Consider the following 17,867-nt stretch of genomic DNA (forward strand, 5'->3'; position numbering starts at 1 on the left):
GAATAGCTTATTCAGAAGCAGCGCTGGACCGGGAACGAACCAGTTTCTTCCCAGGCAAAAGAGTGACTTGTGAGGACTCGCGGTCACACTCTGTGCATAGAGACTTTCTACTAGCCAGCCGGACTGCTGGTAGATCCCCTCGGAGCAACGACTGCCCTGCGCGCCGCAGTCAGATTCCTCCGCCCGTCCTACTCCGAGCTGCACCTCGACTGGTTGGCCGGTAGCCAGAGGATGCCGACACAACGCCCATTGGACAACCACTGCAACAGAGGCTGCAACAGAGCCTGTCAGCTGGTTTGGTGTTCGTGCCGGGAAATTCCAAATCCAAACACAGTGGATAAGTAAACATTCTACATTGCATCTCGAGAATTTAATTGTACCTCACACAAGTTGTTATCAATTTAATTCATGAGTAATGTATTTACTTCTGAGTTTAGAGTAACAGTGGGTAATAATACTGATTAGCGATTTGGTAAGCAAACGATATATATTGACATATATTCTCTGTTGTGTATCTCTTTGTGTTTGCATCTCTTCGAGATTATATACCTTGTATATTGATACCCCTCACAGTAAGGTCTGCCGCTCGTATCCAGGCAGACTAGTATATGTTTGGTGCACAGTTTATATTAATAAATGTATCTCGTGTATTGAACCCGTGTGTGTGCGTTGTTAGTTGTTCTGACGATTGATTTTCTAAAAGCCCCAACGAACAACCTTGTGATTACTGCTACAATTGATAATTGTCTCAGTAAACCCATGAAACCACTACACTGTCATGTTCTTTACCACCCCTGGGTGCTGCAGGTGGACTGGTGTCACATTATGGGCGATACTGTGCTTTGCACCAACTGCTTGTCAGGATTGTTCCAGTTCAACCACAACCCTGAATCGAGTGGATGGGTATATTAATGTATATTAATCATCTTACATGTTCCTGTCCTTCACTCTATAGGCATCCTCTCACGAAGCACTAGTAAATGTAGGGGTTTTGTGCTTAACTGGGACAATTATTAATTGTAGCAGCAAGTCACAAAAAATATTCTTTTGATGGCTATTAGAATCAACCTTGCAGGATAACTCAAACAACGCACACACGCAAATGCTAATACACAACAATACATTTATTAATTCAAAAAATGTGCATAAACATAACAGATCTTATAGAGGGGTTTAGCAGTATACAAAAGGTATATATTCAATCACGAAGAGTTACAAACCAAGAGAGACATACATTCCGTAATATCATTCATTTAGACTGTTTTGTAAATAAACTTTGTTACAACTTGTACATTAGATACTCAAAAGCAAGTACATGACTCATAGGAATTAAATTGCTATCAACTCAGGTTGAGGTAACAATTGAATTCTCGAGCTGTAATGCAGAAAGTTGAATACTCATCCGCTCTATGGGGATTCAGATCTCCCGCGGATACAAAGAAGCAGTGGCAGGCTGTTGCTGTGTCCAATCGGCGCTCTCTGGCCCAGTGCAAGGCAGTGCTGGTTCGACGTGAGAGAAGGAGAAGGAGGGAGAGATTTCTGCTGAGGTGCGCTGCTGATGCTCTCTGAAGACCGGCTACTTAGTGTTGGCTGAACCTAGCAGAGTTTGCACAATTTTTAGACAGGAAGAAGACCGGTTCGTTCCCGATGTAACGCGAGTCCTGAATACTGATATTCAGCTGTCCACAGTTCCAACCGTAGTTCACTTGTTGATCAGGTAAGCGTTCGTGGTGGGCTCACGAGGCTTGCTGCTGGGCTAACCTCGGGTGGATCCTTTGGTTACATGCTGGCAACCTCCGTTCTCAACTCTTAGAACAAGGAAAAGTCCTGGCACTGGGACATACTGGCCGTTACGTGACTGTCTGAGCTGAGTCTGAGGATGTCCAGGAGGAGCTGGAGTTGTACCTGGAGGAACTACGGTCGCTCATTGGTTGAAAGTTCCATGGGCATTTGAGAATCATTTTGTGACTTACTGCTACAATTAACAATTGTCCCAGTAAATGCACAAACCCCTACAGTTATTGGTGCCTCGTGAGAGGATGCCTACATTTATTGTTGCCCTGTGTGAGGATGAGTAACCATGAACTCTGACCTTGGGGTTGTAAACCACTTGGGATGAAACTCTCCCTTGGAATCTCCCAGAGAGTGAGGCACCAGCGATGACCATTCACGGGTCTCAACTTTGGGAGTTGTTCCTTATCAGAACACTCTTATCAGCTAAATCATCACCTTAAATGTGGACCAAATGGAATGGCCTCTCTCTAGCAAGCACCACTTGAGATGAGGGAGAGAGTAACCTTGCCGCTACAATGGTATCTCTCCTGTGTGAATGCGCTGGTGGGTTATTAAGTCACTTGACCGACTAAAACTCTTCCCACACTGACTGCAGCTGAAAGGTCTCTCTCCTGTGTGAATGCGCTGGTGTGATTGTAAGTGGCTTATTTGACTAAAACTCTTCCCACACTGACTGCAGCTGAACGGTCTGTCTCCTGTGTGAATGCGCTGGTGGGTTACTAAGTCACTTGACCGACTAAAACTCTTCCCACACTGACTGCAGCGGAACGGTCTCTCTCCTGTGTGAATGCACTGGTGGATAATTAAGCTACTTGACTGACTAAAACTCTTCCCACACTGACTGCAGCTGAACGGTCTCTCTCCTGTGTGAATGCGCTGGTGGATAATTAAGCTACTTGACTGACTAAAACTCTTCCCACACTGACTGCAGCTGAACGGTCTCTCTCCTGTGTGAATGCGCTGGTGGGTTTTTAAGTTAGTTGATAGACTAAAACTCTTCCCACACTGACTGCAGCTGAACGGTCTTTCTCCTGTGTGAATGTGCTGGTGGATAATTAAGCTACTTGACTGACTAAAACTCTTCCCACACTGACTGCAGCTGAACGGTCTCTCTCCTGTATGAATGCGCTGGTGGGTTATTAAGGTACTTAACTGACTAAAACTCTTCCCACACTGACTGCAGCTGAACGGTCTCTCTCCTGTTTGAATGCGCTGGTGCCTTTTTAAGTCATGTGATAGAATAAAACTCTTCCCACACTGACTACAGCTGAAAGGTCTCTCTCCTGTGTGAAGGTGCTGATAGGATTTTGAAATGCTAGACTGACAGAAACGCTGCTTCTCCCTGTGCCGTAATGGCAGTTTGTCCACTCCATCTGAGCAAGGCCTTGAGTGATTCTTCCTCATCCTGTGATCATGCTGGGGTCTCTTATTCTGCAAATGCTCCATGGAATGGTCTTGCTCTGTGTGCTGAAACTGATATTTGTTTTCTCCATCGTGTCCTTCAGTGTGCTGCTCAGCAGTGTGAATCATCTGGGACTCCATCCCCAGCTCTCTGAGACTAAAACCACCCAGTTCATTCTGCTGTTCCTCTCTTTGCCCAAGAACAGACATACTCTCCAGTTCATTAAAACTTTCAACAATTTTCTCAGTAACCAGATTATTAAACCTGTGTGTAAAGTCGTCAGATACTAAGGGATCATATGATTGTTTTAGACTCTGCAGTGACAGTCTCTCCACTTGAACAGAACAAGGCCTAATTATTATCAAGCCCTGTAGGAGCTGCTGTTGCTCCTCCCTGTACTGACTCTCCTCTCGGTGCTGTAACTCAGTACTGTTCTCTTCACCAGGGACATCAGTCTGCTGCTCTGCAGGGTCAATCAACTTGGGATCCATATCCTGCTCTGTAAGATTTAAAACATCCAGTTCTTCACTGTGCTCTTGTACAGAGACACAGCCCTGTTCATTACAACTTTGTGTAATATTGATTGTGTCCAGATTATTCATCTTCTCTGTAAAATCATCACATACTAAGAGCCCAGGTGTCTCACTCTCAGGCTCCGTCTTCATCATGGGCACAGAGTCCAGATCCTCCACACTCTGTCTGCTGTCTGTGTGCTGCTCACTAAGTGCCTCTTTCCCTGCTGCGGCAGTGAGCTCTGTCTCCTGCATCAGACTGGAGCCCCACTCCTCCTGCTGTTCAAGGAGAGCCCTTTCCCCAGCGTCGGAAAGAACACTGGCCTCTGAGCCTGTAAACACAGGACAAGAAGACACGACCTTTATAAGAAAAAACTATTTTATAGCTTTATACCTTTAGAGGTGGCTTCTCAAAGCATTTTACAGAATGCCAATTACAAAAAATACACAAAATTAGCACGATGAGAATACACAGTTAAAGGAGACAGTAGACAGTGGTACTAAGTACAGTAGGAACAGAGGGGTACAGAACAGTTAAATAAAGGCTCTTCTGAAGAAAAAGTTTTTGAGTCTGGATTTGGAGTTTAGAGAAGGTGACTCTCTAATATCCTTGGGGAGAGAGTTCCAGAGCTTGGGGCAAAACAGGAGAAGGCCATGTCACCCATAGAGTGTAGACAGACTGGGGAACAAATAGTTGAACACAATTAGAAGAGCGAAGATTGCAAGGTAGGGAGTAGGGTGATAATATCAGACCAGTATGGAGGTGCCAAGCCAAGACACGGAGAGTCTTATAGGTGAGCAGGAGGATTTTTAAGTGGATATGAAACTTGACAGGAAGCCAGTGCTAGGACTCCAGGATAGGAGTAATGTGATCATTTGCACTAGACGTGGTCAGGGTTCTGGCTGCTGAATTTTGGACATACTGGAGTTTGTTCAATGTGGATTTAGAAACCCCAGAGAGTAGAGCATTACAGCAGTCGATTCAAGATTAGACAACACTTTTCAGCCACAGTTAGTGATAACACAGGGCGTAGTCGAGCAATATTTCTGAGGGGAATGAAAGATGTTTTGACAACACGCTGCACATGTGGGTCGAACGTCAAATATCATCCCCATGTTTTTCAATTTAGACTGAAGCTCAAGTACAAGACCATCTACAGATAGGGTTTCACACTGATTTTACAAAGTTTTACAAAGTGGAGTCCCAAAGTTTTACAAAGTGCCAATAAGCATGGCTTCAGTCTTGTCACAGTTAAGATGAAGGACATTTTGAGTCATCCAAGTTCTTATGTCAGAGATGCAATTAGAATAGAGACAGCCACATCAGCATAAGGTTTGGTATGGATGTATATATGAGTAACATTAACATAGTAATGATAGCTGAGGCCATGTGATCTTAAAAGCTTCAAGCTAAAGCTGTAAGTCTTAAGCTACACAAAGACACGTCTAGTATTCTCGCAATCAATTTGGGTTGTTTAAGCATAGAGGAATAATAGAGTTTAAGTGGGTTTCTGATAATACGTGATTTTAGATATACAAGCTTTGTCAGAAACCTACTTACTGTGTAAAAAGTAAGAATACAGAAATAATAATGATACATTACATTTACATAATACAGACACACTGACTGCACACTACAGTACATTTACACTACACTGAGAGTGAGGGATTCATACAGACACACTGACTGGACACTCCAGTACATTAACATTGCACTGAGAGAGAGGGGGGTTCATACAGACACACTGACCAAACGTTACAGTACATTATCACTGCACTGAGAGAGTGGGGTTAATTGGCTCCGTGAAGTTGGCCCCTCTACAGACAGCACAAATGATTAAACTCATCTCATTCGTTAGTGTTACGTTTGTGCCGTTAAAAGTAGCATTTGTGCTGCTTTTAATTCCGAGATATAGAGCCTTGTTTTTTCGGGGTCGTGACATCACTCAGCCCCACTACAAGATCGTAGCGGAACCAGACTGGTCTCATTCGTTAGTGCTGCATTTGTGGCGGTTTGTGCCATTGAAAGTAACTTCCCAGCTACTTTCGTTCCTTAGATATAACATCTTCTTTTTCAGGGGGTGACATCACTCAGCCCCTCTACAACGTTCTAGGGGAACCGGACCGGTCTCAATCGTTAGTGCTGTGTTTGTGCCATTGAAAGTAGCATTTGTGCTTCTTTCATTCCCGAGATATAGCGCCTTGTTTTTCCGGTGATCACGTGACCATGCACGGTGACTTGGACCTCCAATAACCCCGTCTGCCGAGTTCAAGCACTCTGTTAACAGCGCGAGAGTAACAATTCTGCAACTTCGTTCCTCTGTTTGCCCAGGTAGGGGGAGGCGGTGGATTTTGCATTTAATATCATTATCTTCTATGCGTTTGTGTGAACAGGAAAATTAAATTTGTCTCCAATATCATACCCGGATTAGAAGAGTTTCAAGTGTAGCCTTAAAAAGCGACATTAGCAAACAATTGTATGTTCTTACAAAGAGGCTTTAACAAACAAGTCTTAATACCTCATAGCGGTGACCTTTTTTAAAAATCATAAGAAGTAATCAGTTTCGCATTGTCTCCTTCTTAAATAAACAGGCATCAAGGGACGTGTGAAGATTCAACCTGTCTGTCGAGCCACGTATTTAAAAAGATTTGAATTTGGAACATTCTGAACCATTGTTGCTCTTTTTTATGCAAAGCCAAAGTGAAAAGGAACCAGGACTTCAGGACTTTTTTTTTTAAGGGGCACTATGTACAAAGTTTACACAAGTTCATAACACATCCGAGAAACAAGAGTCTTACCATCTCACACATGAACACCGCGGCAATATTGGAAAATATTTTTATTTTCACAGAACAGAAGTGAACATATATCTAGGTTCTCTGAAAAACTGGCATTATCCACGTGTTTGTATTTACAGGGATCTTATGCGCAAACATGAAACGATTAGCTCACAGTTCTTTTATCTGTGTTTCTAGTCAGTCCTTGGTGTAGAATACAGCATGAGGGCACACCTTGACCTCTGAATACACAAATATGACTGCAAGGACATTTACAGGTACCAACACACTCAGTACTGAAATTACTGGATGTGATGAAAACAATGAATGCAATTTGTTTTCCGACTCTGTCTGGTCGGGTGGGGGTGGATGTTTTACATTTTAATATAGCGCCTTCTTTTTCTGGCCGTGACGTCACTCTGTGTCGTCGGCACCATACAAAACCGCAAGTTCAAGACCACCAGATCTTTCAATTGTGATCTCTTGATCAGCTGACCCCAGCCTTTGCAGTTGATGTTTGATTTATTATCTGCATCTCTGGCGAAGACCTCTTCTTCCAAATCGTAAGTTACTTTACAAACTAGAAATGCTATACTGTAATTATGATGCAACGTTGACGTTCCCATGAATTTATTTTAAAGTAAAGATATTTGAGAAACTTGTTTATATCGCGGGGAATACCACAAAAATTAGTAAGCTGCATTTGCCGTTATCATGATATTTCTACACATGCAAGTGAAACTTGAAGGATTTGTCACACTTCTGAAATTAAATTATAATGTTTTGTTTCTGTTAGTGTTACAAGGAGAACTGAACCCCAAAAAATCTCTGACATGTTACAAATTGCTGATGTGAAAGCTGAAATGATTAAGTGGTGAATGCAATGCTTTAAAAACACATCATAAACGAAAGAAGTGGTGATGGGCCTTGGTATTGCAGTTAACGTGAGTAGGCGGGTCTAAAAAATATTAATTTATCAATTTCTATCTACATATACAGAGACTTTTTGATGTGCACTTAAACTGTAATCCATAACAATGTAAAAAACCTAGTTATTTTCATTTACGTGGTGGAGGGAAGTCCCCATTACCTGTAGAGCGCTTTCACTGGGGTTTCCAGAGAAGCACTATGTAACTGAAAGGATATTATTATAAATCACGTAAAAATTGGGAAGAAGCACAGTTTAGGCCAGGTTTGGTGAAATTCATTTTTTGTTACATTTTTGAGTGTTAATCGGACTTCTCTATACTTTGCATTAAACATTTCCCATAATACCCGGGCCATGGGTCTAGCTAGGGATTCGGCCATCACATGAACACTAAGATTAAAGGGTGACATCATGGAGCTAACAAAAGAGAAGTGTAAAGCTCGCCACGATTTGTTGTTTGAGACTTCAGTTCTAAGCAATATACAGTGTTTTGCATTCATCCTTATTTCTTTCTGGGGATTTAAACTACTCATCATTTGCTTGATTTTTTTAAAACCTTGAGCGGTCCGATTCCAGGTAATGCACTACATATTTGTGATTTTTGATTGTTAATTCTTAATTGTGTATGAAAGTAGATATCAGACCTACTGCATGCAATAGCTTATTAAGGAGCTGTTGCCTTTCTATTGTTCGATTACCTGTAGAGAGGGAGAGGGGTTTATAATGCACGTTGAAGTACCTGCCTCTGTGAAGTTCTGAGCATCTTTGGGAATGTTTGCACGGTTTACATTGATTGTATCATGTCCCAGAAGCAGCAGGCACGAAACTGGTGATTCCACTATTGTAGTAAATGTAGTAGAGTTAACCATTTGACAATGGATTAAGGTCTGCCTTCACAGAGCATAGAACAGGATAAAATGAGTTTTGTGAGCTTTATTAAGTTATCCCCTCACACAACAGAGTATATTAAGGAAGTATAAAAATGCATCATCTGGTGTGTTACACTGTTACCACACTTAAGAGACCAAGGAAATGTACTGGATTAAAGCTCTGCATTGTTCATTGTTATTCTGACATTGTTAAACATTTTACACATTGTTTGGTTACGAAAGTCGATGTGAGGACAGGATTTGTTTTTTTGTATTTTAAACAATGTATGTTGTTGCACCATAGTACTCATTCTACATATTTGCCCTTCATTCCAGGATTCATCACCCACAGGCACTGTTAGGAGGGTAGGAACTTAACAGTACTAACATTCAGGCTGTGCTGCCAGACATAACCTGACAAAAGAATATACCCAAGTGCTGCAGGGCTGCAAAGGTAAAAATGAATCAATGTATACATGCATAACAGATCAAATCACACTTAAAACCTCACACTTAGAACAAAAAAATAGCACAAGGATACGATGTTTTTCCTTCTGATGAAATTCTAGAAAAAATAGGTGCAACTGGGGACCAAGAGCCAAGCTGGACCCTTGATGCATGCCCGACAGCATTGAAAGACTGGGAAACAGAAATCTGTGAAGAATGCAGGTTGCTTGCTGTGGACAGTGGTGATAGAGATAACCTGCATTTCCTACCGGAGATTGTTCCTCATCTCACCAGGCTTGCTTGATATCTCCCACTCTGGACTGGCTTAATGGTTCCACTTTTCAAAAGTGTGAACATCACTGCAAGTTCAGCCAGTGTGGAGGCGGATTTCAAAATCCTAAAACAATCAGTGCTGAAGCATGAGTTGACAGGTTCCTTATGAAGCACCTAGCACCCATAGAAGGTATGAGAATATCAATGGGTGCTCATGGTGTTTCCCAGCAGTGTGAGAGGGCCATTATCAGTGCTACCACATCCAGCTCTCTAGAACAGCAGAGCGGAACACTTGTTATGAGTTCTGAAAAACAGACAGAGCTCAAAAAGGACAAAGAACTGGTGTATCCATCAAATCTGAGTTGTTTGGAAAATTGGAGAGGGCTTGCTGCACCACCTAAAAAACGGAAACCATCTTCTTATCTTGTGCCTCGTTCTGAGTGGTTACAACATAGATTGTTCTATTCATGTGAAAAAGGCTGTAGTGGCTCTGATGAGGAATGGAAGCAGCAGAGACCTGCCCCCAGTAAAAGTGAGTGGAATGTACTGAACACTTGTGCATTTGATGTCAGTGCCTATGCAGTGACTATTGCGATAGCAGGTCTTCTAGCAGCTATGTTAATCAGGCTGTAGATAGCATAGAAATATTTCAACTGGTGAAACATTTGGCACAGAAAGGTGTGCACAAAGATGTTTATGTTCTAAGAGCTAAAATTGTGAGGGACATCTTTGGTGCAATGAAAACAGAGTCAGAGCTACAATAAGTGAGAGCTGAATGTAATATTTCAGAAATCATAGCAAAAGTGTTGTTAACACTTGTTCAAATTACAGATGTGCAGAACACTCTGATAGAAATGCAAGTTTGTGACCCAGCTTTATCAGAACACATCTTGTGTAATGGTACTGTAGAGCACAGCTTGTCAACTGGGCAACATCCTGTCATTGACTGTGACGTGGGAGATTGGCTGAGTCGTGAAGAAAACACTGTCCAGTCTCAAAATATCTTTGAGAGTCAACTTTCAGATTTTCCACATAACCTGGAATTAAATGGGACCTTCAAATTAAGAGGTGTCACTACGTTCTGCCCACCTGTCCTGGGTCATTACATTGCATATTGCAAAAGACACGACTTCACCTGGGAGAAATCTGGCGATCTAACAAAGGCAGTCATATCTGTGTCTTCAGAGCTCAAGGTGTGCCCTCATGCTGTATTCTACACCAAGGACTGACCAGAAATACAAATAAAAGAACTGTGAGCTAATCGTTTCATGTTTGCGCATAAGACCCCTGTAAATACAAACACGTGGATAATGCCAGTTTTTCCAAAGAACCTAGATATGTGTTCACTTCTGTTCTGTGAAAATAAAAATAATTTCCAATATTGCCACGGTCTGCATGTGTGAGATGGTAAGACTCTTGTTTCTCGGATGTGTTATGAACTTGTGTAAACTTTGTACATAGTGCCCCTTTAAAAAAAAAAGTCCTGAAGTCCTGGTTCCTTTTCACTTTGGCTTTGCATAAAAAAGAGCAACAATGGTTCAGAAAGTTGCAAATTCAAGTCTTTTTAAATATGTGGCTACACAGACAGGTCAAATCTTCACACGTCCCTTGATGCCTATGTTTACTTAAGACGGAGACAATATGAAACTGATTACTTCTTCAGATTTTTAAAAAAGGACAATGCTATGAGGTATTAAGACTTGTTTGTTAAAGCCTCTTTGTAAGAACATACAATTGTTTGCTAATGTCGCTTTTTAAGGCTACACTTGAAACTCTTCTAATTCGGGTATGATATTGGAGACAAATTTAATTTTCCTGTTCACACAAACGCATAGAAGATAATGATATTAAATGCAAAATCCACCGCCGCCCCCCCGTACCTGGGCAAACAGAGGAACAAAGTTGCAGAATTGTTACTCTCGCGCTGGTAACAGAGTGCTTTAACTCAGTTGACGGATTTACTCGAGATCAAAGTCACTGTGCATGGTCACGTGATCAATGGAAAAACAAGGCGCTATATCTCGGGAACGAAAGCAGCACAAACGCTACTTTCAACGGCACAAACTGGCACAATCCCAGCACTAACGAATGAGACCGGTCCGGTTCTCCTAAGACGTTGTAGGGGGGCTGAGTGACGTCACAACCCCCCAAAAAGAAGGCACTATATCTCGTGAAAGAAAGTAGCTGGGAAGTTACTTTCAACGGCACAAACACAGCACTAACGATTGAGACCGTTCTGGTTCCCCAACGACGTTGAAGGGGGCTGAGTGACGTCACGACCCCGAAAAAACAAAGCGCTATATCTTGGGAACGAAAGCAGCACAGAAGCTAGGTTCAACAGCACAAACATAGCACTAACAAATCACGTGGGTTTCATTGTTTGTGCTGTCTGTAGGAGGGGCAACTTCACAGAGCATACTATTTGAATGCAGAATCTCTTCCTGCGTGTTTAAGTGTTTAGAGAAAATTCCCACGACACTACTAAAAACTTTGCCCCTCTACTGAGCAAATACTATATTTTCCTTATATAGGAAACAGAGCAAATAAAAGTATCACCATTTAATTACATGCAATACCAGATGCAATCTCTTACCATCTTAAGAGCAAGAGTTCACATGAAAGTACATCAAAACCTGATAGTTTCAACAAAAAAGTGTCTCTTGTGGGACAAATATTCAGGAAGCCGCTACAAATAATCATCTGGTACCAATTTTTCTATGTATATCACCATTCTCTCTTGTGTGTTAGACTTTCAGCGATCCACAACCTTGAATTACAATGGAAAATGGTTTTATATATATACTATGTACCAAGATCTCTCAGTAACAAAAACAAAACCACAATAATATTATAAGAAGAAGGAGACATGTTCTCCTGGTTCTGTGGCTGAACCATATATATACACACAAGAATATGCAAAAACTTTGTTTTAATCTGAAATTTTATATACAAAGATTTTAAAGTCACTACGTACAATAGATATTTATCATTAAAATCTTAAAATCATTCACTGATGATAACTTCTCAGTAATATGTAAATTATATTGACATTTATATTGGTTATATATACATATCACAGCCTGTTAAATATTCACTTTAAATTCATGAGCTCTTAAGCCCGTAGTGGTAGTGAGGACGAATCAGATGTTAAATCGAGGAAGGGAGACAGTAGATTGAGCCCCACCCCCCAGACAGACTGAGAAAGGGTTCATTGTCACACAGATGAGCACATTTGCAAGACAATGCGAGGCTCCGAACCGCAGCAGCCACAAATCCTGCTCCTGTGTCAATGTTAAGAGGGTTTATAAGACATTCAACACACATTTATTGATTCATGGCGTAACTTGTCCTCCCTATTCACTAACATTATAAGACCACGTCCCAATTTCCAAACTGTACCCTAAGCCCTTCCTCCAGGTCCACATCTCCATGACGCAGCGTAAGAAGTGTGGACTTCAGTGTATGTGGACAGAATTTCTTAAATATGTTTTTGTTTTCCTTTCTCCATTCGCAGGCTGATGAAATTGAATCTCATCGCGTCTGTCCCCGAACCAAAAGGGAGTGACACGTTGTGTTCATTCGTCTTTAGCAAACTGAACTCCAAATGGGCGAAGTAAACAAAGGAAAACGTGGTGATACCGCCGTTTTTGCGTAGCTAAATACATTTCAACTCGACTATCCCGGTACACAAATCACAGTCTGGGGAAAATAACTCATTCATTCGCTTTCTTTCAACACAAACTAGGCAGGACCTCAAAGCTTTGTACTACTAAATACGTCTACTATTAAATATTCCATCTACAAAATATACTGCAGGTAAACCAATATTATATTTATCAAAATGGGGTGACAAAATCAAATCTGTACATCAAAACCTAGAACACAAACAGGATGAATCTGAAAGTAACACATAATCTACAGATGTAAATAATATATACAGCATGAATACTTAAAGTAGTTCAGGTGGGGAGCTGCGTCAGCATGCGTAGGCTGCAAAGGAACAAATAGAGGTTTATTCCTGTGCTGAAAAGAGAAAAAAATAAACATTTCGGCTGTGGAGCCTTCTTCGGGCGTCAAAACCTTCTTCAACAGCTGAAATGTTGTTTCTTCTCTTTCCGGCAGGGAATAAACCTGTACTTGCTCCTGAACCGAAGGTAGTCCAATTTATGTAATTTTGTTTTACATAAAATATGCACGTATTAAAACCATAAAAAATAATATTTTAGTTTCCAATTGTGGGGGGAAAGCAAGCGCTGTCTTGACATTAGTGGTTCTAAAATAATTAAGCCTGCTTTACTACACCAGCTACATTAGTTCATCATTGGGTATTCCTCAGACTATATTCAGAAGATGGCAAAACAGAGCACAAAGCAATAACTCATTGCAGCAATTAACAGGGTCTAGGAGGGAAAGCTGATCATGTAATCATTTTCTTAAGACTCTTTTGTGCTCAGCAGAAGATTGAAAAGGGCAGCAGAGGACAGTCGGGGATGTAATTTCACGAAAACATTTGTTCTGTCTAAACGGCCAGTATTTAACACACTGACTGGACACTCCAGTACATTAACACTACATTGAGAAAGAGGGGGGTTAATACAGACACACTGACCGGACACTCCAGTACATTAACAGTGCACTGAGAGAGAGGGGTTCATACACACACACTGACTGGACACTCCAGTACATGAACACTGCACTGAGAGGGGGGTTAATAAAGACACACTGACCAGACACTCCAGTACATTAACACTGCACTGAGAGAGAGAGGGGTTCATACAGACACACTGGCTGACTGGACACTGCTTTAATGTACAATAAGGTACATTAACACTGCACAGAAGAGATAGTTACCGCCACGTCGATAAATAATCTGCCCACAAACATATTTCCAAGACTCCAAAGTCTCCTAAATTGGTTTTCACATAAAGAACGTGTATCAGTTGATGACAAATTCAATAATACTTAGACAAAACCGAGTTTCTGGCCACATTCAAAGAACAGCAATAACCTTAATGAGAATATAACTAGACCACAACTAGTTTAGTTCGCAGAAAAGAATCCCTCGGCAACATCACAAACCTTTCATACTTCGCTCTGCATCTCTCCACTACAGATTCAACAGTGAGGAAGTTAAAAACACCGTTTTTAAACACAGACATTACTACATAAGTCATCGCACTTACCCGACAGCTCCGTTTCTTCATTTGTTTCTGCAGTGATTTCACAGGGAGGCATGAGTCCAACATGATCCGTCCCTCCCTGATCTCCTCCTGCTCCCGACTCCTTCTCCCACAGCTGCAGTCGCACTTTAAAGGTCTCGTTTTCCTTCATTCGCGTTATTTCTGTCCCGAAACTGTCCTCCACACACTGTGTGATATTAATCACGGCCCGACTCACCAGGATCTGGGAGACGCTGTGGAGTTTGTCTTGAAACTCGTTCTCAGAGTCAGACATCCTGTTTCGGAAAACTTCTGAAACTTCATACACGAACGATTTGAGCAAAACCTCCACGAAATAGTGAAGCTCGTTTTCCTGCTTCATTTGCGCGATTTCGACCCCGAAACCGTTGTCGACAGACGTGATTTTAATCACGACCCGTCTCGCAGAACCTGAGAGATCCGGCGGAGTTTTTCTTCAATTGACTTCTCGGAATCATCTGTCCGGTTTCGGAAAACTTCCGAAACTTCATGCACGATCGATTTAAGCACAGTCTCCACGAAAGAGTGCGCCTCAGTTTTCAGATTAAGCAACAGATTCTCCATTTTTTTCAGAGTCGATCTGGAAGACACAGACAAGTCCTGCAGCTGCAGCGGCTGCAAACACGTGGGCTTGAGCACAGAAAGCGAAATGTGGTCAAAGAGAGGACTTCCGGGTTATCAGATGAACTTCCTTAGTGACCGTTGCTATAAACCACAAAAATATAATTCGAATAATAAAAATCTAAAAAAAAATAGTCCAGAATAGATGTTTGCGTTATATTATAGTGTAACGTATACAGTCGACATTTTTTTATTTTTATTAAATGTGTAAATAATTTACAAATACAACTAGAGGAGCAGAAACAGATACAAGAGAAAAAAAACACGAACAGAAAAAAAATTAACTGGCAGAAGTAACGAAGTAAATTATATTTTTTACATATATCAAATGTTTTCCTTGCTTAAGCATTTTTTTCATTTTTATAGAATTTAAATAATATTTCAACTCCATCTGGGAGTATTATTGGACCATTTTGATTTATGAATGTGAAATTTACTCAGAATGACTAATAAATTTGCTATAAATAAATTCTTTTTTAAAAAAGTTATCTTACACAGTACAATATCAAAGTCCTTAAACCTAAAAAAAAACACCTTTAAATGCCTACAAACAAAACTCTGCAAGTCCGTCCAAAACAACTTCACAAATACACACCTTACAAGAAAATGTACCAAAGATTCCTTTTCAACCCGACAACGCACAAATCATCCTGCTCATGCTTAAATTTAGACAGTACTTATTTAACTGGATAAAACCTATGAACAATTTTAAATTATATATTTTTAGCTTTATTTGTAATACAATATCCATCAGGATTTATCCAAACTAACTTCCAATTTATATTTTCAAATGGTGCACTCTGAAAAGATCAACTTGACACACACACCTTTCCTGTATAAAATAAAATTCATCTCTCATTTTTTTACAAAACAAATTGCTTTTCTTTTTACAACATTTCGAATACCGTTAATTTAATAGAAACATCTACCTTAATTTCTTATTTATTCCGCACGTCTGCAGTCACTGTTTACATGTCTGCATTGTTTACTTGTACGTTGTCTACTGTTTGTACAGTATACAGATGCAGCCATTCAAAATGCGCGGGCGATACCGCATTATTTTGCGGTACGCTGTACGCAGTCTACCGCAAGCTACCGGTAAATACAGCGAGTTACCGTAAATTCTCCTATAATACGACAAGCAAAATAATAGTATCCGGAATTTCCGCAAGGTGGAGCTAATAAAGCTCAACCTCTCATGTTTGAGCTGTGGCCATCAAAGTCTTTAACGAAGATATTACTAATAGTATTAATAATGAATGACCTTGGACAAGCTGTAAGTGTAAACTCAAAGTATTGCCCTGGTCAACATTCTTTTTTTCATTGACCGTCTTTGTAAAAGTAACACCACAGTATTTCGCAATCACGCATTTGTTTCCAATCATGCAAAGTACAGTGATTCACCATGCCTTTCTCATGCTCATAAAAGAGATTGATTTAGGAACATAAACATATTACCATATGCAAACTGTACTGTATACAGTATGTATATGTATATTTAATGTCTTAACTGTGCCCGTTTAAGTATTGAATATTCATATCTAATTTTACCACTGAAGGGAAATCTTAGTAGCTGAGCATAAAAAGAATAGGAGCATACTGCAACGCGTGTGAAGGCCATAAACAATATTAATTTTGAAACATAAACATACGGTATATGGCTGGTCTCGGTACTTTAAAGAAAACATACACGAAACATGGTTTCATTATGACCAGAATCGGTCTCGAGATATTTTTAACTTGATTTACAGTATTTGAGAGGTATGTCTTAACACCGATACTACAGTGCTTAAGTACTGCTCACGTATATGTTTCTAGGTTTATATTATGCATTTCATACGGTCAAATTACTTTTGAGCAACTAATAAGAAGTGCGAAACGGTATGCGTTTTAGTTTCGTTTTGTGCTGGGACCCGTGGATTGATTAGAGATATCAAGTACATACAAGTCATTTTTTAAATGTTGTAGTTCGTCTTGAAAAAATGTTACGAGTACATCATCTATCAACAATTACACAGGTTCTGTTTCCATATTGCGGATTTTGGTTACGTAATATTATTTTCTAGATTTCACCTTGTGAATATATGATTTGGGGAAACAGAGCCGCAAAGAAGTACATTATGGGTTGTTGTTTTTTTTTTGCAGTTTTATCTAGAACAAGCGATGCTTAAACCTTTGTCTGATTCTTGTGAAACTATCCACACGACAGTTACAGTACCTAGGAGTTGACTTCAGTGATGTCACTGATGGGATGTTTCTAAAAATCCATCCTCTGTAAAACGTCTTCTCTAGTTGTCCTGCATATGTATTCGCTAATGAAGCTGTGTGTTCTGAGCCTGGATCTCTACATTTCTGTATGAACCAGCTTAGAGGGCTAAAGACAGCTTGTGTTTAAATTGAGTGTAAGGCAATTTATGCTTCTAAAGTCATGGTCAGCATTTATTATTGTACTGTGCTGTAAACTTGTTCTGTGCCAAGTCACATTATTTTATAGCGTTATCAAATCCGGTGGCGCTGTGTGTTAGTTTCCTGACTCCCATGTCACATGGTCTGTGATTGGAACCTGTAAAACCAGTTTAATTCGTCACAGCCAGCACTCCGGTTGTAAAGTAGAAGCAGGCGAGATTTCCAGCGAAAAACACCTCCCCCTTCTTCAGGTGTGAGGGTCTTCTGCTCAGAATGAAACGCTAAAATGTAATGTAGGCTCTGAATGGGTTCAATTATGATTTGGGCTTGATTAAGGTCGCTGCCTTTCATCTAAAACCCTACTTGAATCCTTCTAAACTAAAAATCAGTGTTAGTGAGTTCTAACTAAAGAGGTATCCAGGTAATAGTGAAACGGGCGGACAGTCTGGGGAGATCGCCCGTTTTCCATGTAAATAGTTCCCTGGTTCCGCACCCCTTGGTGTTTCTCTCGCTCTCTCTCGGGTCACCTGATCATTAGCTCGAAAGATTTGAGTGCTTTGTGTATATTCTAATGGTAGTGGGGGCAGGGTGTGTGGGAGCAGGTTTGGTTGAAATTGCATTGGAGATCTATGTTCTTCA

General features: G+C 40.7%; 1 protein-coding gene across 1 annotated transcript; it reads right to left on the reverse strand.

Moving 5' to 3' along the window:
- Positions 1-2,304: 2,304 nt before the first annotated feature.
- Positions 2,305-14,765, reverse strand: LOC148826790 (uncharacterized). The gene is made up of 5 exons (XM_088926369.1): positions 14,733-14,765; positions 14,187-14,526; positions 3,721-4,040; positions 3,195-3,282; positions 2,305-3,122 (listed from the first exon to the last, which is right to left on the reverse strand). The coding sequence occupies exons 1-5, from the start codon at positions 14,763-14,765 to the stop codon at positions 2,305-2,307; spliced, it is 1,599 nt and encodes a 532-aa protein (XP_088782495.1).
- Positions 14,766-17,867: the final 3,102 nt, after the last annotated feature.

The sequence above is a fragment of the Atractosteus spatula genome, chromosome 10 (genome assembly GCF_055471065.1).
Source record: "Atractosteus spatula isolate fAtrSpa1 chromosome 10, fAtrSpa1.hap1, whole genome shotgun sequence".
Classification (NCBI taxonomy): Eukaryota; Metazoa; Chordata; class Actinopteri; order Semionotiformes; family Lepisosteidae; genus Atractosteus; species Atractosteus spatula.